The sequence below is a fragment of the Leptonotus elevatus genome, chromosome 12, assembly GCF_054856555.1.
Source record: "Leptonotus elevatus isolate MCC_2025b chromosome 12, RoL_Lele_1.0, whole genome shotgun sequence".
NCBI classification, from domain to species: domain Eukaryota; kingdom Metazoa; phylum Chordata; class Actinopteri; order Syngnathiformes; family Syngnathidae; genus Leptonotus; species Leptonotus elevatus.
In genome coordinates, this window is record NC_141250.1 from 18,386,042 (window position 1) to 18,413,261 (window position 27,220).

The window sequence follows — 27,220 nt, forward strand, 5'->3', positions numbered from 1 at the left end:
ACCCGAGCCGCAATATATATCCCAGGTGAATGCAGCTCAAAGCTGAAATAAAAATGTCTGATGAAGTAGACATTTGTAAAACAATATGCACACAACACTTCTTTAAGCGATGAGACCAAATGCATTTGCTATGAATAGCAAGTTGACGGCCAATGGAAAGATCGCTTTTAACACCATTTGACACTCATTACCCTTACAAAATGAGAAAGCCATTATGCAAATGCTATCAATTGTATTACAAATGCTGCCATGCCCTGGGGCTTGTAGGTGGTAACTTTGTCCTCATGTTTAACACATTTTTTAGGCGTAAATACGGTATTGTGTTTGTTTTGGTGGTTTAAAAAAAAATGGAGGTTTCTCTAATGACAGCCCACAAAATGCGGACAATGCGAGTAAGAATACAAATACAGTTAAGTAGTACCTCAGAAGAAGAAAAAAATATTGAATTTAAAATTAAAATAGCAAAACATATACTGTTATTTAACTGTAAAAATCTCTACAGGGGGAAAAAAATTGCCATCTTGGTTCAGTTGCCAAACACTGCATTACTAAAGTTGGTATTATAGCTTATAATTGCTATCACATACTGTTGTTCACAAAAAAAACTTTTCTCATTAAAATCAAAGTACTTGCTGCTCTTCTCCATGTTGTCAAGCAACGGCAGAGCGGAAGCGAAATTTAGCCACGCTATAGTTAGCTTGTTATCTGCCTCGGTAGCAACGCTTTAGCATTCATGTCACTATCAACACAGAAACAAAGATTCATTTCAAGACAGCATCACAGAAAATATATTAATGTTCGCTTGAATTTATCAAAGGGTGATAGGTAGCGCTCTTGTTAATGCGATATCGTATTGAAAGTAAAGTAGCCGCTCTCTGTATCAATGATAGCGGCACCCCTAAAATCCCCCAAAGACACAACTTTTTTTCGACACGGAAACCGTTGATATAAAATATCAGCGGGTTTTGAAACCCGTGACATTTTAAACCTACTGTATACCTTGAAACCGGTAAACAGCCCATGCCTAATAGCAAGGCACATATTGGCGCGATATCTTTAAATGTTTATAATTTGCCAATGACGCATGACCACAGCCGTGTTGTCAGCCAGCGGACATGCTGTAGCAATCTGTACCACAGTTCTGAAACAGGGGACGGAGGGGACAAATTTCCACAACAAACCCAATAGCTCTTCTCAGTCAATACTGCCACGGTAGGCAAATAACACTCCGCTACAATGTGTGCTCACGCTCACAACACTGGCTCAGCGTTTTCACTACAAACACAGTTGTATTATTTAGCTCCAATGTATTGTCTTGCAGCCTTCAGCTGAACTAAACAAACATCAGCTATGACTGAGCGGCATCACCAAGAAGGATAACAGTCAACTTTTATGCACTGTCTTTGTGGTGTAAACAAATACAGAAACCAGAACCGCATGTAAAATGAGCAAAGCCGCAATACAGAGAGACCATACAAAAAAAAACAACCTCTTAACCAGCTTAATATTTGCTGAAAAACATGTTTTGTGATCACTCAGTTCAAAGTCATGTCTAATATTGTACAGTATATAAATATTGGTTTGGTTCATATATAGTGCCAAGGAGCTGTCAGGCCATAGCCTTGTCTAATAGGAAAAAAAGTGCTCTGCTGCCATCTTGTGACATATTGAGACTATCACCAACTTTATTGGATTGCCGTTAATTAGTCGCGGATTTTCGCTATTCAACATACTGTCAAAATCCGTTTACAAATAAAATACTGCAGCACCAATACATTAAAGAATTAATATTGCGCAGTTCTCGTAGCCTGGAAATCCAGACTCACTCGCGGCTATCAGTCGCATTTCTGAGGCGGGGCAAACGTGAGCTAACATAGAGTGGAATGAACCAATGAGCGGAGAGCGGACGTGACGTCAGAAAAGCGACTCGTTGGAGTCGGAGACGGAGTAAAAATCCAACATGGCTACTAGCCGAAGAGAGACAGTAGTGAATGACTTGTGTCGTCGTTGCGGGAAAAACTTTCACTCTTTGACATTCGAACAGCTTTAGCGAAAATGACGTCACGCAAATAGACGAATGTGATTGACCGAATCGCTGTCCATGGACGTCTGTCCAGACCCACTTTCTTTTTAAAGAAAATGAATGCGGCTTGCCAGGCTATAAATCTAGTGCATGCCGATACTAAAACAATACCATTAGCATTACGCTAGCAGACTTTTTGCTCGACACAATTGCGTGGTTTGGTTGAACATTTTGGTATTTAAATGTTGTACGATGTTTAATTCTCTTTTTTTAAAGGTCAGGCCTGAGGCTGAAAAACGTACGCACTGCACTCCTTCGACGTTCGTTCTTCCCACATAAAAATACAAAATAAATATTTGAACTGGACTGACTAATTAGCAGCTTTAAGTCAGCGCACTTAGCTTATTTAGGCCAAACTGCACACAAGTACCAAAACCTAAAATGTATGGTCATGATATCATTTCATTTTTGACAGCAGGAATACTTTTATAGTGCCGGTATAACATGCAACTCCATTCAGTTCCCCTCAAAAATCATACCAAAGAGTAAAGAAGCAAGATTGGACAACATTCAGGCTGGCTGTCCATTGTGAGGCGACTTCATCGGTACGGCATAAGGTTTACACGAGAGAAGAGCAGTGAAGGATAAAAAAAAAAAAACAACAACACACCATGTGTTTAGTTGGGAGTGTGTCTGTTGTGTGTGTGCTAAATCGTTTCATTACCTGCTGCTTCCAGCACCCGGCGATTCTGCCCCGAGTCTGCATCTTTCCAGCTGATTGGCCACAATCTGCCTCTCAACCTCCAGCTCCCGCGTTAGCCGCTCGAACTGGAGCTCCTGCGTATGCACGGCAACAAAGGCAGAGTGGGGGGGGGGGGGGGGTGTATTGGGTGAAGGTCAGTCATACGTGATTATCTGAGTAAGCGTTACACGCGCCTATTGACAAATCTGAGAAACGAGGAGTCTTTTACACCGAAAATGGCACGTCGGGGCCATAAGAGAAGACACAGTAATTATCTGGCGACAAAATGCTGACAAGGCAAGTTAGAATAGAATTACATCGCAACTGCATAAAAGAAACATCCTTGTCGAATCCCAACCCTAGTACACACACAAACTGATATTCGACACAAATTGTGGAAGAACCCACACATGACGAACAACAAAATTGCCATGTGGCCAACTCAGTACTCCTCACGCATAACCACATCTTTATCGACAATCACGAGTCTCCGCCCCCAAACCAGAATGTCTGGCGTAAGACCAAGACCAACGTAAGAAAAACAGCACGATACCAGAGGGTATCCCACTTTCGAAATACAAAGACGAAGACATTTTGATTTTATCGTGGTGGATGACTTGTACAGAAATATTTACGCAACCAATTGCTACTTGTGTACAATAACGGCGTAAACTTCAGGTCGCTTCCTGATTGGCTACGTTACTATTCCATGTCGTAATCACGGAAGAAAAGTAGCTTGGCCCAACTCACACACAAGGATTTGGGATCGTAAACATGAAATCGGTTTAACATTTTACGATTTTCTAAGCAGATTGGGGATCATCTTCAGGGTAATCTTTTTAGGGGTATCTGACAATCAGGCCTTTGCTAACTTCGATCGGAAGGGGAGTTAACACGAAAACATGAAGCTCGATTATCGTTATGCGTGTGTGCCATTTAATTGGCTGTCGTTACGTTTCACTTCACAAACGCTGGGCGAACCACAAAATATGCTAAAGCTTTATCGGAAATATTGAACGGATTTATCATTTATGACACACCCAACAACCGTTGCTAATCTGTCATGATAATCTTTCAGACAATCGCATTGGGTTGATTATCAACTAACAACTTTTATTTCAAAAAATGCTCATAATTGTCTCATACAGAGTTTGTACACACCAAGTTGTATATACACAATTATAGTTATGTCTGATATGATCCAATCGCACACCCATAAGGACCTCTTGCCTACCTGACATTTGGGGCCTCGATGGCTCCTGTTGCTATGGGAGCCGCGTGGAACTCGGCATTTAGCTAATTACCAATCATCATTGAGGCTTTTACTTCCATCATTTTCTAGTTGCGTGTCAAATAGTGGCACTCTGCAGCAAATCGCCAGAACGTGGCACACATACGCAGTCATTCGAAAAAACCGAGATGTCATCCGAAGCACCGCCACCACTTTGCCGGATTCCCTGCGCTCCGCTAAGAGCATTTTTCCCGGCCACACTCGCCACGACTCTAGGATCGGATGAGGGGATCCTCAGACCTCTCATGTAAAAAAAAAAAAAAAAAACGCTTCTCAACAGTCCGTTGCAGTCCGAGCCCCAATCGGCAGCGCGAACGGACCATGCGTGGAGCAGCTCTTCAGCTGTGAGGAGACTTAGGAAGGTCACATGATTATGCCTTACTTTTTCACACTTACTTTCCAGTGTGCTTTGGGTACCCTCCGCAATGAGAAGGGGGAAAAAAATGAAACCTCAAGCCCCTCGAACTGCTGCAATATGCCCTCCACTGCTCTTATCCCCATCACCGCAATAGATAAGTGGAGCTCGGCTGCAGGCTGTGATCGCTCCACAATCATAGCTTCCCAGGGGCTTATAGGGGGGGGCGGGGGGGGGGGGTGTTGCTATGTTACGCTCAAATAAAATTTATTTATTTAATTGGCCTAAATATAAATATAGGGAGGAGTATTTTGTTTTGTTTGCAAAATGATGTTATCTGCCTAAAACCTAGTCAAGTTTTTTTCACTCAGAAACTCTTAAAATACATTTTACAAGGAGAGTTTTGAGTACATTTTACCAGTTTAATTATATATATATTTTTTTAAACCTACGAAAGGGTTGAGGAACGAACTCACAACTTTCAGGTTGGGAGACGGCCACTCTACCACGTGAGCCTTGCCAGTCCTGTAGTGCAGAATCCTTGTACCTCCAAGAGACCAGTTTTTTGGTCTTTTTGGTTTTTGGACACACCATATAGAGTGGGAACCAGCAAGAGTGGTATGGCTCAGGTGGTAGAGAAGATGTCTCCCAAGCTCATGAGTTCGTACCTGAGCGCTTTAGTTTTAATACTGGTAAAATGTACTCAAAACTTCTAAATGAAAAAAACATCACTAGTTTTTCAACTAAATATTACTCTCTTCACCAATATTGGTACCAGCATCGACCCCAAAAATCCCATGTATGGCTGCGTTTGCTATTGCCAAGTTAGCGCACAATTTAGCAAATTTATAGCACAGAGGCTAGCAAAATTAGCATAGCATTATCTCTGCATGACCTCAACTGTGTTTACATTTAATGAACTAACTGTTTCTAGGCTATGTAACGCTTTCAGACCCAAATTTTTTCTTCTGACTCTTTTCCCACATAAGAACAACATGGAATTTTTATTTTGGGGGGGGGGGGGTTATCTCATGTTTTTATTTGTTATAGTGGACGTCAGGATAATATGGCTGTAACGTGTTGTAAATTTACCAAGTTTAAATGTAACATTTTTAACATGAAAATCATGCAAATCAACTTGCGATTGTGATTGGTTTGCCAGGATCCAATCATGAAGCACAAATGTTGACATCATCCAAATGATGCGTTTTATTGGTTTAGACACGCAAATACGTCCACAACAATCATCCATGGGTCCGAATGGGTTAAGTTGACACCCTATTATTTAGTTTTTGTGTCACTAAATGCGATGATAATTTAGTGTATAAAAAAAATAGCAACAATATAAAAATCACTGTAATCTAGCAACATCAAAAAAATTAATGATCTCTTGTTTATGTGATGCTTTCGAAGGATAAAACAACCCCACACTTAATTGCATCCTCTCTGTCATGATGAGTTTTTTTTTTCCTTTTCAGAATCAAGCTCATTCGTTTCTGCTTAAACCTTTCCTTTGGCTATTACGAATATGGATTCAATGTGTTCTTAATGAGTTTGAGCACAGGGTGATAAAGCAAAAAAAAGGACCTTGGCCAAATAAAACGGATACAGAGAAGTTGCAAATTACAAACTGTAACACTATCTGCATTACAACCATAGCCAGAGGAACCATTAAACAAATTCGATGCTTACTTAACAATAGCGCAGCAAGCCTCAACTGGAAGATTGCATCGATAAGCCAGCTGTCCTGTACCCCCCCCCCCCCACCCCCGCTTCCTATGCCTTTATTTGCCAGATTTGCCCGTGGTACGAGAGCTGAATCAGATCCTGTACCCTCTTGTGTCCTCAAATAAACAGATGACGGCACGGCAGCGAAGGCACGCACGCGACGGACGCGCTTCATCATCGCGGCCGCTGACAATACAAGAGCTGCGCGAAATGCCTCAAGCGCCTTCTCGTTCCTGCTGATTCAGCGCACTCAAAAGGTCTCAGCAAACTTGAAATGTCATACATTTAAGGAGAAAACATTTTGGGCAACATCCAAATGATTCCATTCCCTCTGTATTCTATTGACGTTCACTGCTTGATACTGTTAAGAGCTCAAACAATAGCTTCGAGGGCCTTTTGGATCCAGTCACAAGTTATGGAAAAGTAAGATGAATGTGACAGGATAAGGACGAGAGAACAGTTAATGACAAGAAGAATTCTTCCTCAGAGCTAGTTTTCGAATAATGACAGAAATGAAAATGGCAAAATGGCACAGTTGCAAGCTGTTGCTTGGTCGACTTATTTCATTCTTCCTGTTGCGAGCCTAAATTTGAATTATAAATAGGCCAGCAACGATTATTCAAATAACTCAAATAAGTTGATGAACTCATTCAAACCCAAAAACGTGTAAACGCGTTTTTTTTTTAAATACTTTGTCCTTCACTTTTTTAAGAAAAAAGCATACAGAAGGCTTTGATGCAGCTTCTGACATGGTCAGTAGGTGGCAGCAGAGTATAAGAGATCAGCCAGGACCATATTGCAACAAGCTCTTTTTGTTTGTTTTCACCAGGGATGTAAATATTGATGAAACTTAGCTACACTTTAATGCTAATTGCTGCAAAACGGAAACTAAATGTACTTTTTTTTCCTGATAAAAGAAGAGACCCTAATTTTTCTTTTGGTAGGTTCCATGTTTTTATAGCAATAGAACACAATACCCTGTGGTCATAAAGGGTTGCTTCAGTGAATGAATTAAAAACGCAAGGTCGGAGCAAAATGTGTGCGTCGGAGCTTCAAAGGGATAATTTTTCCACCACTCGGTGTTGGCAAGGCAGGAGTAAAAAGTCCGTAAAAAAACAGAAAAAGTCAACAGTGCAATGTGTAGACAAAGCCACTCGCGCACTATCAATCACTTTATTGAACAAACGTCAAAGAAAAAAAAAAAACAGGTAATAGTAAACAACAACTCAACATGCAGTTAAAAGACAGCCAACTCTATATTCTCATTGGCTGACACCCACATCACTCACCGTGCCAGGCCTTGCCTTTTAACTCTTTGACTGCCAGACGTTTTCAGAAAAGGGATGCCGCCAGTGCCAGCCGATTTAAGCATTTTGACTGATTTTCAAGGTCCACAGAAAATGTTCTGTTTGGACTATGGAAACACACGTACTACCAAATGAAAGATTGGACTTTCATCTTTCATCAGAAAAAAAGAGTTTGTTTCTACCTTATTCCGTTCTTTAGTAATCAACAATAGAAAATGGTTAGTTTGACCCAATTTCGCCCGTGTTGGACCAAAATACGGAGAAATCAAGCTTTTAGTGAAACGATATTATTTCATGCATTCTAGTGAATTTGACACTTCTTTTTGTCCATGAATGATGCCACAAACACCTAAATAGTGCTTTACTTCTATAAAACACTACCACCAAGAATGAAAAAGTGTTTTTTGATAGCAAAATACGTTTATTTACATTCAACAGTGTAACAATTTGACAACAATTTGGCAAACTATTTACAAATGTGTGCAACTGTGGTGCTATTTACAAATATGTGGATGTTTCAACGACAGTTTTTCTTTTTGTAACACTCTCCTGCGTGCAAGGAGACGCAACAGCATTTGCACAAGATTGCCTCTTTGCGTGCGCCACTTTCTTGCCGGCCGTTTTTTTCCGGGGAATAGCAAGTATATACTGCAGTGTGTGTCAAGTCTAATATCAGGATCATGCTACGGTTACGTTACGGTGGTGTTACGTCTCGCTTCCCCGTGTCCTTCAGTTGCTATACCGGGTGGTAGGAGATCCATTTTATCCACTCCATTCATGGTGGCATCGTAGTCCAGAAACAGTGTCTTCTCCGTGATCAGACTGTACCCGCTCCTCCGATGAATATGCATTGGACTCGGGGTACTCTTCATTGTCCGATCGAATGTCCGCTTGTGCAGCTCCGCGTTTTCCGGCCTTAGCAGCGCTAGCCGCGCTAGCCGCGCTAGCCGCGCTTTGCCGATGAGGCTTACTACTTGTTCATAACAGTCACGCCAAAGCTTCCAACTTTGGCGTAGAGCTCGTTGTCATCTTCATCATCATCATCAATCTGCATTGGTCGATGCCAACTCTCCATCGCCCGATCGAATGTCCGATTGTGTAGAAGTACCCGGCCGGCTATTGTGCGCGTTTTCCGGCCTTAGCAGCGCTAGCCGCGCTAGCCGCGCTTAGCCGTGAGGCTTACTACGTGTTCATAACGCCAAAGCTTCCAACTTTGGCGTAGAGCTCGTTGTCATCATCATCGTTGACATCAATGCGCTTTTTAGTATTGATTGATGCTTTCCGTCTTTGAAAAAAATGCTCAAGCTGAGCTGCTTGTAACCGGTTGCTTGGTCAAGCCATTGTGGCTTGGATCAGCCATTGTCTCCTCAACACTCTAGCTCCGCCTCACGTCTTCTACTGACGCCCACGGTGGGCGGCCCATCCAACCTTGTGCAAAGAGAGTCATCGCTGCCCTCTAGGGGCCAAAACGAGTCTTTGACTAATCAGATCAGCCTGATTCTTTCAGCACAGCTGCCCAAGGCTTTCCTGCACCCGTTTTTGAAAAAAAAAAAAAAAAACATAGGGGACGTCTTTTAACGTCCTCGGCGCCCTTCCCTAGGTTTATGCTAAACGTTTTATAACGTTTATGGCAGTCAAAGAGTTAAAGACACTCAAAGTCACAAATTTTCATACAGAATTTGAGGCAGGATATCCCATGCAGACAAGAATAATAACTGCACCTCACGTGCAATCGATTATTCAAAAATTTAAAAATCAACAAAAACGATGTTCTTGACGTCACTCACAAGGTCGCGCCGCCCAGGACACATACTGTAGTTGTGTGACTTGCGGCTTATCCCATAGTACAGTAAATATGCTACATACAATAAGTAAATAGTTGAACGAGTAACAAAAGAAAATGTGTCGGCTTTTGGGGGCTGGAACGTACAGCCCCGCAGCCTCGCAGCCTCGCTACACTGTGGGACGTGCACTAGCGATGGACTCCGTTTGAGATTGGCAGCAGAGGTTAAAGGATTTCTGCCGCACTGAGGGGCAGAAAACGAGGTGTGATGTATGAGAGAAGAAAACTCAGCCCGTGAAACCGGGCCGGAAAAACAACACACGGTGATATTATCCAACTGCCCATCGACCAGAAAGGCTCCTTAGTTAAATAATAATATGCTGAACTAGCTTGAACATTATAAAATGAATAACTGCTAAAGACATTTAATGCGGTGGTTACGGGGGGTGAGAAAGTCCACAGCTAAAGTCACATAGAAAAGTCAGCAGGAGGGAGAGAATTGCTTTTGCGTCAATAAATGCATCAAGATACGCAGTGGAAAAAAAAATAAGAAAAATTAAATCATCACTCAACGCCAGGGAGGGACAATCAACGACATGGCACAATTGGCGCCCTGAATGTGCCGACATGGTCGAACCTTTATTAACTGTACAAATGGTTTTGAGTACAGCGCTCTATATACTATACAGAGGGGGCTAAAAGACTTGTCTCCATGTACAGAATGTTTGCATTATACTGCCCCCATGTGGTCAAGTCGCGCACACCAGAAGGAGCAGCACAATGTCCATTGAATCGAAGCAACAAATGTGGCGAAAGTTCTTTCATTTCTTGACTTTTTTTTTATTATGTCATTGCTGTATGTTTTTATGAACTGCTATATTATACAGCACCATTTTTCTTAAAAATTTAAATACATTTAAAAAAAAAATCATTTTGGAATAAGTGTTGGGGCAGGCTGGAAAAAAAGCAAAATAAAAGGCAAAATATTTATAGTTACTGAACTGAATTGGCATTTTGGATTAAGCATGACTGAAGAACGGGCGAACTAAAGTGTCACATTTTTTTCCATTTTCCTGAAAATATGGGTCAAATTCTTATACAACTCTTGGGACAACCACAGCAGCTGTTTCACTGCTGGCAAATAAAAAAATTAAAAAAATAAGTGCAAGGGTTAATGGACTCCCACTCACCTATTTTCCAAATGCCTTTATAGTCCCTGCCTCATTTGCATTCACACTGCTGTGCACATCATTGCACATAAAAAGCACAATGTGAGCACCGTGGCGTTTCATTTGAAGGTTTTTCTAAGTAAACGTTATCAAAATTGCTTATTTCCATTAAGTCTTTACACGTGTCTGGGGCTGCCCAACACGGTTTGTCCCAGAGCATGCGAACTGCTACAAAAGGTTTCATGTGATGTTTTGAACAATAACACAAAAGGCGAGTGGATTCGCTGTGTTGCAGCCAAAAGCGTCGCATTTGCCCATGCAGCTTAATTCATAATAGACGCGGAGAACACCTAAAGAGAGAACGAGCAACATCATAATGCCAAAACATTGCAGCAGTCTGAAATGAGGACGGCAAGCAATTTAGTCGCTGTCAAATTTGTTATTAGGGGAACATGACGATTCCTAAAGGAAGTGGACACTGTGCACTTGTGTATTGCGAAAAATGAATATCCTTTAAATTGGCATGTCAGTCAAAAAGTAAAGCATAAAGTATATTTGTCAGTATGTATTGGTAAATTGTTCTGCATTTTGCTGGCGTCTCCATAAGTCACAATTTGACAAATGTCATTATTTTTTTCAAAAATCTATACTTGTGTTCAGTCCACGTGGGCGAATGTCATTTTTGTGAACATTGTAGCCTTTTCGTTTTGGAAAAAAGACATTTTCAGTCCTTGTAAAAACACGAAATACGAAATAGCATAGGCGTGAAAGATGAACCGTGATACAGCGGGGGAACAATGCACTCTGTTTGTGCACATGATGTAATGCGACCTACCAGGGGGGTGATCAGGAAGATAATTATAATTATAATGATGACAGTGATATTCATGAGAATTAACAGGTCAGTTGGTTGTTGTGGAGATTTTCCCCGGGCTACGTTCAAAACAAGCCGCCGTTGTGCCAGGCCTGCCGCGCCGCTCGTCTGGCATCTCGTCACTCAGGGAGCAGATTGTCTCCTCTTTCCTTATTTCCAGCTTTCCTCTCCATTGACAGCCGCCTGCCACAATACATTTAGAGAGCGCTTGAGAGGTGACAGCCTATCTAACGCCGCCGTTCTCCATCAAGCCCCCCCGCTCTTACCTTTTATTGTCCTTCCCTCCCTTTTTCTTGCCTCCACATTTAAAAGCGTTTTTTTTTTTGTCTTTTCCACTGCACACCAGAGCACTCTCCTTCACCTGCATCCCGCCGCCGTTGCCAGTGTGTCGCACTCTTCCTCCCTCGCGGGGTAATTGCTTGGAGCCCGGGGCTTCCATTTTAATGTCCATAATCGAGGCCGCAATGCTTATGGGTCTAGATTTCTCCTCGCCTTTGTCACGGCGGCGGCAGCACCGGGGAGACAGGGAGGCAGATAAGAAGCGGACGAGCGGAGAAAAATGGGCAGTCAATTGTAATTAGAGGGCTTATTCACTTAGGCGTACCGAGGTAAGAGATTATTGCCCGTCTCTGGAACACTTTGGGCAGGAAATTGTGTAATGACAAAAAGACTTCCTATGTCCTGCTGTATATAAAGATCTATATATGCAGCTCTGGAAAACATGAACGCCTTTATTTTTAGATTCGTCTGCTGGAATTCCACGGCAGATATCCAAATTGGGCAACATGGGAGAAAACGAATCAGAATTTTGTGTCACATGAACCATTTAACTCGCAGCCATTTTCACTGAAGCAACCCCCTTCACTCCCAGCTTTTTTTTACTGGATTTTGACTGATTTTGCGAGATCCACAGAATATTGTGTTCTATTGCTATAAAAACATGGAACCTACCACACATTAAAGTCTCTTCTTTCATCAGAAAAAAAACTATATTTGTATCGGTTTCCCATTTTGCAGCAATTAGCAGTAGAATATACCTAAGTTCCATCAATATTTACAAACCTGTTGAAAACACTGGGAAAAAGAGCTTGTTGCAACATGGCCCTGCCTGATCTCTTATACTCTCCTGCCACCTGTTGGACGTTTTTTGTAATAAATACCATTGCTTTAAGCAACCTCTTCAGGGCAGAAGCTGCATCAAAGCCTTCTGTATGCTCTAGCATAAAAAAAAAAACATGGACAACAACAATGGATTCTTTTTTTGTTAAATTGCGGGGGGGGTTTTCAAAACTTTCAAACACAACTTATGATGTTAGGCTAACGGTATATTTTGTAACTTGAGAGACTTATAGACTACATGAACTCGTCCTTAGAAGGAACAATGAAAGAACGTATTCTTTCATTGTTCCTTCCAGGACGGGTTCGTTAGACGTTACCAATTAACTCAAAATCTAACGCTATTGGTTTTAAGGAATTCCACGTTGCCTTTTCCAATTCGACCTTTACCCTTTAGCCCAACTTTAAAGAATAAATTGTGAAGTAGAAATTGTGTGAAACAATGCACTAATCATGATAGAATATAATGATGTCCCGAGAACCGGGCCTACAAGAATATATAAGCCATTTTTACATGCCTCAAATGCCAATAATTTAACTACCAAACATAGAAATCGGTATTGCGCTACACAGTGAAATTACTCGACTCTCCCGCTGTGCTACTTCATGCAAAACACACAATCGAACCATCTGAGCAAATCTCACAAGGGTTCCCTTTATTATGACACGAGAATTATTCAAATAGACCTTGTGGTTGCAGAGATATCCTCTTTTTATTTTGGGTATGTCATTTTTGAGCAAAAGCCTGAAAAATAGCTTAGGGTTTGGTTTATAAAACTTTATAAAACTTGTGACCTTTTTATAGAGCATACATTTAGTGTCAAGACTAGTGGCCAAATATTCGACACCAGAAACTATTTTTTTCATAATTTGGTCAAAAATAATTTAGGTTAAGCTATCAGCCACACTGATTGATTACCAAACTTTTTTTTTTCCCACTCTAGACCCATATTAGAAATGACTCAAATACATTCCATTTTGGCATTATGTCAACATAATTGTACGCACAACAATCATGAATCAAAAAGCCATTTGCCAAGAAAATGAACGCGCTGATAACCAATTAAATAGCATTTTACTCGACCCATACAAATTGAAGTTTGGGATAGAGTGCAAATGAACCAACAGGAAGAATGCAGCTATAAAATGTCAGTATACGCTGCCCTTGTTTGGTCATGTGGGCAAAGTCTGCCTGCTGCAGTTATATGAGTAGGAGAGAGAGAGAGAGAGAGAGAGAGAGAGAGAGAGAGAGTTCCACAGTGAAAAACACAAGCAGAGCAACAGGAAATTAAGAAGTCCATGGAAAGAAAGCAGCCAATGAAGAGGTAGAAAATGACAAAATAGACTTACCAAGCCCTCGGACATGCTTAGCCCTTAACCGAAACTCCAGCCAAGTGGGCCGGCATGCTTACAGTGCCGACGGTGGGCTTCCTCGAAAATCTCAACAATCAAAGGAAAACCTCAAGCAAAAGCAGAGGGGAAGAAAATACACCCACCAGCCCCGGATCTCATTTCCTCCCTTTTCACTCTCGCCCACCCTCTCTCATCTGTCTTTCCAACTCACGATCATTTTACGCTCTACGGGAGGAATCCCCTCAGAGGGAGTAGGTCAGTGTAGCCGGCGGTCAATGAAAACCACAAAACTCTTCCTGCTCTGACCGGACAAGCCACTACCAAGGATCCTCCGGGGAAGGAAGTGACATCGACAGGTACTGCCTCCTTCCTTTCCTTGCTCGGGCAAACAAGGCACACTTTCTTCCAGGAAGCTCTGATGTGCGGCCTTTGTTAATAAACGGCAGAGAAGTCAACAGTCCTTCCAAGGATAAATGAAGTGTCACGGACCGTGTTGCATTCCTAGAGTGACACAATCCAGAACAAACACTGGATAACTCATTATGAATTTGGCAATGCACTACTACCAATTAGTAGTTCTTGAAAATGTTCTGTTGAATCATTGCATGAATACTTTCTGTTCCTGTATGATTCCTACATAACCAAATATTTTAATCCAGTAGAGCACACGGTAGTTTATCGCTAACGATTTTGAGCCATCGCACCAGTTGAGAGTAAAAATTGGATTGTACAGCTGCTCGATAGTGACAGTAAGGGTCACGAGAAGCAGCAGATTTTCAATTATTAAAAAAAATAAAAGACTTCAATCTATTTATTGCCATTCCCAGTTGAAAGTAACATAAAACAAAGAAAAACTACATTAAGCGTATTTAACCAGTTTATTTTGAAGCTAACACACAAATACAAAGTGACATAGACAGGCTAGCTACCAAAAGTAGCATCAATGATACAATTATAAACCTTTCAACAGCTTATACTCCAACACAAACGGTAGCAACACATAACAGACAAGAACATACAACAATACACAGGGTTATTATATTATTTATCTTCTGCAAAGAAAAAGGAAATATTATTGCAGAATTTAGTGTGCCTCTGTATCATATTGCCCCCTAGTGGTCAAGGCGAGCACACCAGATCATGATATAAAAATTCTGCTAATTAAAACAAACATTATAAAATATTTTGTTCGTGTTTTTAGTGTGTTTTATATACACGCAACACTTTTGTTTTTGCTGCCATTTTTTAGGAGATGAACTCAAAGATCTAAAACTTTATTCCACATACACGATATCGCCATTTCTCTCAAATATTCTAATATACCAGTCTAAATCGGTGACAGTGAGCACTTCTCCTTTGCCGAGACAATCCATCCCACCTCACAGGTGTGCCATTATCAAGATACCAAGACGCCATGATTAGAAAACCAATCGGTAACCGACCAAATTTCCGAGTCCCCGGGGAAACGCTGTAAAGAGCGATATGGCGCACTTACCTGCTCTTTCACAGACGCCAGGATATTGTTGGCCGTGGTGTTCGTCTCCACGCTGCGGCCGCTCGAGCGGCTGCGGGAGGTCAGCAGAAGCCCCTCCTCCATCACTGGGCTCTGATCGGGGACTGGCATTCCTCCTGGACAAACAACAACAACAACAACAACAAAACATGATCACCATCTCTATTGATCGTCTTCTCCTTGATTCTCATTGAACAGAAGAGTAAGTGGCCATCAATGGTCACACGCCGCCACAAACGGTGATGCTCAAACACACGCCCACACGCAGACACACCATACGGCCTGAAGACTGTCGGCGTTTCTCGTCGGTGACTGTGCAAATCTAGGCCGTATGGCTTTGATACAACAACACACAACATGAATAATGATTTCGGAAACACCGCTACCCACCATCGCTAGCGACACAACCGCCGAAACACATTATTGTAGTAACTCATATGAAAAACTCGTAAGTTGGGGGCACTTGTAAGTTAAGCTATATTTAAAAAGATGAAAAAGATGAAGAAGGAAATTCAAATGCAAACCGCCTGAAAAAGATAAAGCGCACGCCATTCGCTACTTTTGGCCTGCGGTTCACGGATAAAATGAGCAAGTGGAATAAATAAGGCGCTGCGGCGGTGCGTATATTTATTAGGAGTCGTCGTCGGAGCCGCGCGCACGTACGTCACCTGCGATGACGTTTTGGCAGAAGCAGACAAAATCGTGTGTTTCTTTGGGGAAACATAAGATTCCACAAGGACTTTTACTGCCTGAGAGATGCACTGCAGCTGTCATCTCCAAGCTACACGCACTTAAGATTTAGAGACAAAATCAAGAGCTTGCGCTTACATGATTTACAAGACTAAAGAAGACGGGATGCCAATTTAGGCGTAGCTTGTCAACATATTCATGCATAAATACATATTGTATACCGCCGATATAAAACAGTCACACACTGCTAATAAATGTCGGGTTTAGGGGATGCAAAAATCTGAAACCCAGACACAAAAAAAATCCCTCCCAAAAAATCTATTTCAATAGAAACTCTTTAAATCGGGCTAAAACACTTTTCGCATCATTTAGTCTATTTACAAAATCGGTGTTATGGTGTCTTAGAGGCTATATTCTTTAGAGACTATATCAAAGTAGTTCTAAACTTTGGAAGAATACAGTTCCTCCCGCCGGTTCAGTAATCACATGTCGGGATAGGCCGATTATCGGCGTCGATATTGGGCATTTTGGCGAATATCGTTATCGCCTTTTTTCCAAATCAAAATTCAAGCTAAAACTATTTTAATCTCAGAGTACTATTTAGTTCAACTTTATGAGATGCTGCTGACCCTGGGAACCTTCTGAACACTTTTGTTCAGAATTTTAGTTTTTGTTCAACAGTAAAAAAACAAAAAAAAAGTGTTTCCAGTAACTTTTTAAGACGTACTGATAACCTTGGGAGTTCCCGAACATTTTTTTATTTTTTATTTAAAATGAAGTATATTGTCTAAGATTTTTTTTTTTTAAATCTACATTTTGAAAGTCTAAATAAAATGTTCAATAAGCATTAATGCTTTAAGACATTTAACAACAAAGTCAAGATTGGCATTTGTATTTGAAAAAAATTTGACGCCAATATTTCCCCCCCTCTCCCATTTTACTGGAAATGAACATCGGCTTCAAATATCGGTTATAGGCCTCCTTGACTACAAATAATCGGCATCTGCCCTGAAAAAAACATATCGGTTTATCTCTAACCACATGGTAGGATAATAATTGTAAATAGCGGTTATATATACTATACAGTAGAAACCTGAAGGGACATTATGGATATTTAGACATTTCACTTATTATCCGATTTTATTATTATATAATAATTGTATATATTATTCTCCTTTTCTTTTTTTTTAACAATGAAAGTTGTCGGAAAATTCACTAAATATAGCGTTAAGTTGGTAGCCAGAAGGTGGTGCTGAGTTAATGAGGTAATGACAAAAGCTCGAGCTCGAGTCTTGTTACGTAGCTGACTTACTGTGCTAGCTTGCCGCTGAGCTTAGCCCGACTGGGTGAGTGAGTCCATTCGGGTGCAGACAGCTCTTACTTGAAAGGCTTAAGGGGTCACATATCCTCTCCCGTGTATGCGCGCCTGCCAACTTTAAACAAGCCTGCGCTTACACCAAACACAGATGAGATCATTCAACTGCGGCCTGACTTGTCACGTTGCGAGACGCTCGGCTTGTTTACAGTGAAGGCATAAAACGTTTTGTTTTTAGCGAGAGATAAAGCGGAGGTTTGTTTGAAATACACTTGGAGGTCTCGTGGCTATTTAGGTGAAAAAACAACCCGAGGGGTATTCTTGTTGTCTGACCCGATTTCAGTCATGCGCAAGCACTGGCGTTCAATGACACACATTACCACTAAGTATCCACACAGGATACTCCGCAGCGCCCTCCCAAATTCCTTTCCCACTCATTCATAGTATTGCAACACACCTCCGTACAACTTCCCTCCCCTCCCTTCTTCCTTTCCGACTTGAGCTGCAGCACCGCAATCCATGACATGGGCCGATATTTGACCGCGCCTCCTTCGACACACGGTGAAGACAAACACACAGTGGGAAGTGTAAAACGGAAAGGTTATCACCGCAGCTGGAAGGAAAAAGTTCCGGCAGGAAAAGCCGGAGCGGTACACGCGACATTTATCTGCCTTTGCTTTTTCAAACCCTTCAAACACATTTTTAAACTCATTCAAACATACTTTTTAAAACAAACTGAAAAGGCTTGCAATCACAAAATGTGTGCAAAATACTAGGGGTGTTAGAAAAAATCGATTCTGCAATATATCGCGATATTACAGCGCGCAATTCTCGAATCTCCAAAAACCCATTTTTTATAGGAATATTCAACAAAACGTTTTACTTAAGAGTTAGGATTCACACGTTAAGCATGGAAGAATGTTATATTAATGGAACATTAAGCCTTAATATTTTATTTCAGTGCTGTTCAAACATGAAACCGATTGCAACCTGAATTTTCAGATAAATAAATACATTTTCATACAAATCTTACAGAGTACATGTACAAGTTTACTGATAAGTATTTTCTAAATTTGAGTTTTAAAAAATCGCAATAATCAATTTATAGATTTGTATTGGGATTCATCGGACAACATACATGAATTCAAAACTTTACAAAAACATGCCACAAAAGCATGAACTGATGAATTTAGCTTCAGATTTAGGCCATAACTTGGAAGCATCAAATAAGCAACAAGTTACTGGCAAAACATTCTTCTGCTTCATTATTTTCTTTGCCATGAAGTCATGACTTCCAACATTCATTTTTAATGGAAACTGCTTTTTTAACATTCACAAGTATTAGGACATCAAACATCAATTCAAACACGGCCCTAAGTGATTTGGTGCCTAGTCAAAAATGCGGATTGTTGTTGTTTTTGCCCTGCAATTTGGCACCCCTCCACTAGATGGCGCCCTAGGAGACCGCCTAGTTTGCCATAGCCCATAAGCATAAAAGGCATGTAACAAACAAATATTAGACATATAAAGACGGGACATTTTTATCGTCCTCAGGTAAGACTACACATAGCTTGGGGGGCCCTGGTGGCTTGGGGGGGGGGGGGCCTAGGCAGGCGCCTACTTGGCCTATAGCAAGAAACGGCTATGCTTACACCTTTCATGGTAACCAAAACAAGCATGCAGACAAACAACGGAGAGTTACGCACATTCTTCCATTCGTGGATGAATGATAGCTTTGTGTGGACGTAATCCGTCGATTCTCAGCAGTCCAAACATGCCCATAGAAAAGTGCAGACACTCAAGAACCAGAAGCACCGAGAAAATAACACCCCAAAAAGAAAGCAAACCTGTTATAATAAAATACAGGCGATAGAAACGCCGCGATTCGTGATCCTACCTTTGGAATTGCCCATTATGCGCGATCCGGGAGCCACATAGCACCGCAAGGTCCGGCCCCCAAAAGGGCCTCGAGAGTCTCAACCGGCAATGCCGCTGTCAAGCTTCGGCAGTCCCAAAAGTACACAACGGACTGGCTCTTCAACATTTCTGTTTCTCTTCAAATGTGACAGGAATGAGACAACCCCGTCGACCTGCCCGTTGGATAGCAGCGGTGCTGTTTGAGGAGCTGCACTGAGAAGTCGGCGAGAGAGGCGGAGCAAGAAGCCCAATCTGTGAAGTTATTTTTTTTTTATAGGCTATAATTAGGTTCAAACCTAAGGACTGCATCAGTTCCCGAGGGGTTGAAGGCGACCTCGTTTTGGTCTAAACAAAGAGACAAAAGTACTGTTTGCAGACCAAGTGCTACATTCGAACGCCCCTGAGGTCGTACAATTCAGCTAATTAGCATGACGCAAACTTTTTTTACACACAAAACTTCAAGAGTTCAAAATGATGTCTCGCAAGACCTCAAGTATTTACTTTGCTTCTTCTTTGTTTCTTTGCTACTCATTCCAAAGTTGTCACTTGTTAAATTCAAGGTAGAGTGTCTTTTGTTTTGTTTTTTTACTCTGCGAAACTATTTTGAGTGCAGCCATAGCAAAACAAAACAGATTACACGCTGTAAAAATATTTGTACACCAAGCTGAAAGACTTAAGACTTAGACTGACCCCACCCTGACTCGATGCAACATGTGGTCCCCAAGAGTGACCTCACAGCTTGGCCACTCCTTGGAATTTTGTACACAAGTCCTCTTTGACTCAATCTAACGTATCCTGAATGAAATGGAACTCGTAGTAAAAGGGGGACGTGGAAGGGCAGGTTGGACAATGTAAATGTTGGGACTTTCAATATAAAATAAACCTGAATGTGTAGTCGAAAAAGTAATTGAAAGTAGATTTACGTGAATTATATTATTCATTATCTATTATCAAAAAGTTTTAATCGGTCCTCTTGATCTCTCTGGAATCCACCTGTGTGTGCCTTGTCGTTTTCCTGTCACCTTCCCTGAGGAACACCGGAGCAGATTTCCAACATTAGCAACCTGGTTACAAAGTGAAATCAAGTTAAAGCTAGAAAGTGGAAAACACATTCGTCTGCTAGCCAACATATTTAAAAGATGAGGGCAGCCGCTACGAAATGGTTCTACTTATTATGCCGTCAATTGTGTAATCGAATGACAATTAATAAACAACAAAAGGTGTAGGCTATGTGAGGTCCAAGTATTTTTGTTGTCGACTTGTGTGTGTGTGTGCGTGCTTTGAAATGCGGCGCCTGGCCTGGTGAGTGACGTGGGAGTCGGCGAATGAACGTGTAGAGTTGGTTGTTGTGATCTCAGCGTAGCTAACTGTTAGCTTATTAAACGCTCGGGCTTGCCAGATATGGCCGTAGCAGCTTGTGTGTGAATCGGCGTATTAATCGTTTATATTGTTACCGTTGGTTCAATAAATGTCAATCCTTGTTCGGACTAGAGGTGTTAAGCACTAAGCTATATTAAATTAGCTATCTATGTTTACGCTAATTTGCGTCGGTGATCGTATACAAGCTGTTATGGCGCTTAGTTGTGATTTATTCGATTCATCGTTTCAGCCATAAACTAGAGTGCAGCTGAGTAGTAATCACAGTTGTCAGATCAAGGTTTCATTTTCCTTTCAAATTGTGACACATCAGCGTGGAACCTGAACAACTGGTTTCATTTTTAAACATTGGAATTAATGCTGGGGTCAAAAGTACATACCGTAGAGACAACGAATCTTTCTTTGCATGTCATGTTGGATAAAAAAAAAACTGATGTGAGAAATTATCTTAATTTTAAAACCCTCTTCTTGTTTCCAGTACAAGCTGCCATCACTTGAAATAGAAGAGATGTACTGTCAGTCATCCGTAGGCTAATTCGTCTTTGAGGCACACCAGGACACCTCACGTGAAAAACAAAAGCTGAGGCCTGACGACCAGCCGTGCATATGAGCGTGAATTTAAGTGGCTCATTTAGAAGGGATTCAAACGCTGATTGCTGTGATTCGCAAAGCTCAAAAGGGGGCTGAGAAAACTGCTTGGAAACATACGACAGGCGGCATCCTTGCTCAACCAAATGACAGTGCTGAGCCCAGACAACAAGAATGCTGTGTGATTATAAACCACATCTTACCATTTTAGATATCAATTTAATTTTCAATCACAGGGCTTGCGCAAGCAAACAACCAATCACACTCACATTCACACCTATGGGCAATTTGGAGTCTGCAATTAAACAAAGATGCATGTTTAGGCAACGTGGGAGGGAGCTGGAATATACCGCAAGCGCTAGGAAATTCGAACCCGGGGAACTACAATTGTCCCTTCACCACATGGTTGGACATGTCTACTTCTTCCTGCAAAAATTATCATCCTTTTTCGTCACTAGATGAACCTGGCCAAGCAAGGCAGCAAGAGGCGAGTTACAACACTAGTAAAAACTAGGGGTGGGAATCTTTGAATGTCTCTCGATTCGATTCGTTTCCGATTTTTGGGCCTGCGATTCAATTCAGAATCGATTTTCGATTAAGAGTGATTTTTGATTCAAAATGATTTGATTGACAATGATTTTTGCTTCAATCTATAGATGTGCAAAGAATTGTAATAATCTACTCCAGTCCGACTCGCTAATGCTAATTAGCGCACTACTCGCGGCACTTTTATTACTCAAAAGAACGGCTCCACGCTGAAAAAAAAACAACTTTTATTGGAATAACTTGACCGTGACTTTTTCCTTCTACTCTCTAATGTGGCTACAACTTAACAGTGTATTAGACCGCGTGGAACCACACTGCCCCTCAATGGCCAAACCGGGTACAACATGAACAGCGCTCCAAATAAAGGCACACAAAGACATAGGCAAGACAGTATAAAATAATTTAAATAAATTCGATTTTGGGACATTTAAAATCGATTCTGAATCGTACTAAATGAGAATCGCGGTTCTTATGAGAATCGATTTTTTGGCACACCCCTAGTAAAAACACTCACAAACAGGATCAGATTACAGACAAATTATGAGACACACTTGCCCAAGGAGCTACATTCATAGTTTTTCATTTTTAATTAGTCGTGGCAATTTGATGACTTTTTGCATTCCAGGTTGACGTATGAGCACTGTTAAATGCCTTTTATGCTAATTCTGTATCGTAAGAAAGAACATTTGCATCAGTTGTATAAAGAGCTTCAAAGTAAGATCAAAATCCACTTTGTAAGTTTCAGCTGTTTTAAAGTCAAGATGTAACTCTTTTTAGCGTCTTCTTTTTTTTATAAGCCTACACGAACTAAGAGGTTTAGAACAAAAATATTTTGTGACTCGGTCTTGCCCTTTCCAATCTGAAATATTTCATTTTACATGGAATGACACAAATATTTACAAAAACTAAGTTCCTCAAAGTTCCTTTATCTGTTGTTTGATTTGTGAATTCCCAAATTGTAACTCCTGAACAGACACTTGGAAACCTTTTAACGCAAATTAAGAGGAAAAAAAAAATACTTTCTGACAAATGAAAACAGTGTAGCTCACCTTCATGTTGTTGCACTTTGGACTTCAGACTGCAAACTAGTTGACTAGTGACTCAGCAGCGCCTCTGCTGGTTTCAGGAAAGTACTGCGCTCATTTATGTCTCATGCACTCCAAGATGCCATCAACAAAATATCCCACACAATCCACATCAATAACAATCAATGAACTGACCAATGATAATGGCCATTTTGTTTTTGTTTGTTGTTCAAACAATTCATTGGCGCTTAGCTTAGTGTGCTTTGTTCAGTAAAGTGTGAAATATTTGTTAATTTATGCTCTTTCATGTCATAGACATGAATGAGATTGCAACATTAATGCAAATAAATCTGCATCTTTAGCGATTCAGCTTTTCATGTTTTCTGAAAAAAATGATACGTTAACACGTGGAATGCACTGAACTTATCGATACACTATAAATAAATAAATGACCTGGGTTGTTGTTTTTTTCCAAAATTCTAGCCTTTACTAATTGAAAATCTTATTCTACTACGCTGTGCTGTCGATTTGAATTTGATTAATTGTTCAGCCTCATGGAATAATAATGCTGTTGTGACTGACACTGTCACAAAGTTATTAACTCATTCACTGCCATTGACGGCTATAGACGTCAAAAATTCATTTGAACTATTTCTATTTGTTTAGTTTTTTTTCCATTTTTGTTAACAAGAGTATGAAAACCTAGATTTTTTTGTACATTTAAATGTACAGATCAATGCTGTGCAATGAATTAAGTACACAAAAATAAACATTTCATATTAACTCATTCACTGCCATTGACGGCTATAGACGTCACAAATTCATTTGAACTATTTCTATTAGTTTAAAAAAATTCCCCACTTTTGTTAACAAGAGAATGAAAACCTAGTGTTTTTTATATTGTATTAGAACAGATAGAAAATGTGTGATTAATTGTAAGTTAACTAGTGAAGTCATGCGAATAATTACAATTTGTGACGTCTATAGCCGTCAATGGCAGTAAATGAGTTCATATGAAACGTTTATTGTTGTGTACTTAAATCATTGCACAGCATTGTTGTTCAGAAACATGGCAATCTCAAAGCTATTAGTTGAGAGTCAACATGTGGAGGCATAGGCTAAAACAAACGAGTGCTGCTACAGCGAGTGAAAGAGCAGAGTGCGGCATTTTGGAAGAAATTCCCTAAAAACCGGATTGTCAACTTGCTGTCATGTGGCTTTTCCTGCCATATCTCTGAGGCGCTAACTATGTGCAAACAGGCTGTATTTTGTGTGTGCGTGTGTGCGTGCGTTGGATTTTTACATGAGTTGATTTACACTTTTCACAATTTTCAAAAAGTTGAGAATATTTTTATTTTATTTTATTTTATTTTATTTTATTTTATTTTATTTTATTTTATTTTATTTTATTTTATTTTATTTTTATTTATTTATTTATTTATTTTTTAAAATAAAAAATAAAATAAAAAGTTGAGAATATAAAACGGTGGCTGTAAAGTTTTTTATGATGGCCACAGTTTGACTACACCTGAAGGGAAAATCCCATTTGCTAAAATGTTCTCCGTAAGCATGCAAAACGGGACGAACACTCCAAGTTATTATTAGCTGAGGTCGACACTGTTAAACTTTTTACCACGCTTAACAGCTGAAAATACTTGTCTTTTTACAGACACGGCCGACAGCAGCGTGAACGTCTTCTTTTCCACGAGTCACACGTGCTCACTAACTGTCGCCCTGTCCATCACTAGCCCAACGAGCCCGAGCCTCGTTGCGAGAGGCACATAGTAGCTCTTCTGTGTACAGCATTGGTGGTGCGGCGAGGATCCATAGGGTCACCTCAGCTTTCGATCCCGAGCACCCGCACACACACACACATACAGAAGACATCATGTGTCAACAAGTCACGGTCAGGCAAACTAATGCTCAGCACAAGAATCAGCAAATTCCCTGAGCTGCTAAAATATGTTTACTTGCGGTCAAGCCGATGTCAGTCCACATAATCTGTGTTCGCGCTGTGCAGGAGTGCAAAACAACAGGCATTAAAGGCTTCCTAAGGTAATTATTCACCCACTACACCTTTCCAGGAAAAGCTTTCACAAACGACTACCAACAGTAATGCGCTCTGACGGATGACATAAATTATTCTTATTGGATGTAAATCCCTTAAATAGAATCAGGATTTGCGCTATGAAGACATACTTCATCCTGTCTCGTGTCATTAAATACTTGCATTTAACACCTTGGTTCTTTCCAGACACAGTAATAAAAAAAAAGAGGAGGACATTTGAAGAAGAGATAACAGAAAGTGAGATTAGTGAAAATATAAGACAAATTAGTGAATCACCAACAGCAGCATGTCAGCTTTCTCAAAAGTTAGAGTTAGAAAATCAAATGGTTTCTTGGTGAAGGGCCTTTAATTACCGTACATACATTTAAAACTTTTGAATTCAGCCTCACTTCAAGACACGATTTTCAAACACTGCCATTCATTGTGATAAATAGATCAATTCTCATTTAGTACGATTCAGAATCGATTTTAAATGTCCCCAAATCGATTTTATTTAAATTATTTTATACTGTCTTGCCTTTGTCTGTGTGTGCATTTGGAGCGCTGTTCATGTTGTACCCGGTTTGGCCACTGAGGGGCAGTGTGGTTCCACGCGGTCTAATACACTGATAAATTGTAGCCACATTAGAGAGTAAAAGGAAAAAGTCAGGATCAAGTTATTCCAATACGTTGTTTTTTTTCAGTGTGGAGCCGTTCTTTTGAGTGATAAAAGTGTCGCGAGTAGCGCGCTAATTAGCATTAGCGGGTCAGACTGGGGTATTCCGTGCACATATATAGATTGAAACAAAAATCATTGTCAATCAAATCATTCCCAATAAAAAATCGTTCCGAATCGAAAATTGATTCTGAATCGAATCGCAGGCCCAAAAATCGGAAACGAATTTTGTGAGACATTCAAAGATTCCCACCCCTAATAAATAGTCACAGAAAATGCTTTGTGCAACATCTACAGTAGTCAAGCCTCAACACTCATCAACGACCAGTTTGCCTGCAGGCAGATCTTTTGGCGTCATGCAAGTTCGCTGAGAAACGCCAATAAGAACACACAATACAATAACTCACAAAATAATCTGTATCTACAATCATTAAAATGTGCGGGTTCTGTTGGAACAAGCAATGCGACTGAGGTTTTTTTTTCACAAGATAGCGTGATCACACTAGTCGAAACTATTTGCATTTTGCGTTAAGAATATGAGTCATGAGTAAAATATTTCCGGCCAATGGCCCTTTGAAGAGTTAAAGTGACAAACCAGCGGCAGGTCGTGTTGGCATGCGGGCAACGTGAGGTGTGTGGCATGCCAATGTTCCCAAAATGAGACTGTTGTTAGGTTTGTGGTCTCTGCAAGCAGTGTCACAATTCAGTCTGGATCAGTCAGGAGGCTTTTTGGAAAATTGCTGCGCTATCATCAGTGGAATGACTTAAAACATGACACATCGATTTTTGCCTGTCGGTGTCATACGATTTCAGAGTTTACAGTTATTACTCTTACTACAAAGACAGCATCAGATTCCGTGTGTTCTCCTGAATGTACTGTTAAAACTGTACATAGCACCACGTTTTAACTTTGTGTCGGGTATATCCACTGACTGCTACGTCTGTTCTGCAAAACAACCTCATTGACTTTGTTTTGAAGGCAAGTAAAAACTTTACTTTGTTTTCATAAAGTGTCTATGACCTTGACAATAACGGCGTATTTGCCAAACTGATTCTCATTATTGTACGTAGTGCCACCTAGTGTTCAGACTGAGACACAACATAACTCAAATACCTTGTGCTACAGGCTACATTTTTTTGTTGTTTTTGGGGGGGTGGGGGGTCAATTTGACCCATTTGAGAAAATGAAAAAAAACACTTAGGTTTAATTTTGTCTGCTGGCCTTCGTTTTGTGTTTTTTATTTGTTAAATATTAAAAACATTGCATTGTGTTATGTGATTTAAAAAAAATTACAATTCGAACTGGTCAGATTGACCCATGAACATTGTTAAGAAACACAACAGAAGGGTTACGTGAAATATGTGTGTGTGTGTGTGTGTGGGGGGGGGGGTTAAAACTACATTTGGTAAACATAAAACATTATATTTGCGAGACAATTGGCATTATCAAGTATGAATACGTGTTATTGGCAAATACTCAAATTAGTAGCTGCGCTCGGATTTCAGCCAGCCAACGCAAGGCACATCTGTAGACAAACAGCGATTCACTAGTACTAATTAACCACCATGTAACCTTGGCGCCACATAGAAACTAATCATTGAAAACATCATCATCTCGAATAAGGAAACGACAAAAAAATCAATTTGGATACTTTCATTTGACTGCTCGATGGCCACCTAAATTCCCTTCTTGTGAAATTTGCCATTTCAAATGTGTTGATTCCATAAACATGGAAATTCCGAAGTCCCCGCAATATGATTTCAAGTGAGGCGCTGGCCCAATAA

The 27,220-nt window shown here is 40.5% G+C and overlaps 2 protein-coding genes across 7 annotated transcripts in view; one reads left to right on the top strand and one right to left on the bottom strand.

Annotated features, from left to right (window-relative positions):
* The window catches only part of LOC147164872 (plakophilin-4-like), a 70,115-nt gene that overhangs the window by 35,393 nt on the left and 7,502 nt on the right, over positions 1-27,220 (bottom strand). Inside the window, exons 1-4 of one of the 6 annotated variants that reach the window (XM_086090884.1) lie at positions 22,737-22,750; positions 15,237-15,370; positions 13,739-14,242; positions 2,748-2,860 (exon numbers count right to left, since the gene is read on the bottom strand). In XM_086090884.1, coding sequence (XP_085947010.1) covers positions 2,748-2,860; positions 13,739-13,753 — 128 coding nt within the window. In that variant the 5' untranslated portion in view covers positions 13,754-14,242; positions 15,237-15,370; positions 22,737-22,750. Of the gene's footprint in view, positions 1-2,747; positions 2,861-13,738; positions 14,243-15,236; positions 15,371-18,965; positions 18,985-19,156; positions 19,352-22,736; positions 22,761-27,220 lie in introns of those variants that run through there. The other 5 variants (XM_086090881.1, XM_086090878.1, XM_086090883.1 and 2 more) reach the window with 5 other exon arrangements.
* LOC147164873 (coiled-coil domain-containing protein 148-like) overlaps positions 13,656-27,220 on the top strand; it is a 44,031-nt gene continuing 30,466 nt past the window's right edge. The window contains exon 1 of the mRNA XM_086090888.1: positions 13,656-14,097. The gene's annotated coding sequence lies outside the window, so the exon portion shown is untranslated. The remainder of the gene's footprint in view (positions 14,098-27,220) is intronic.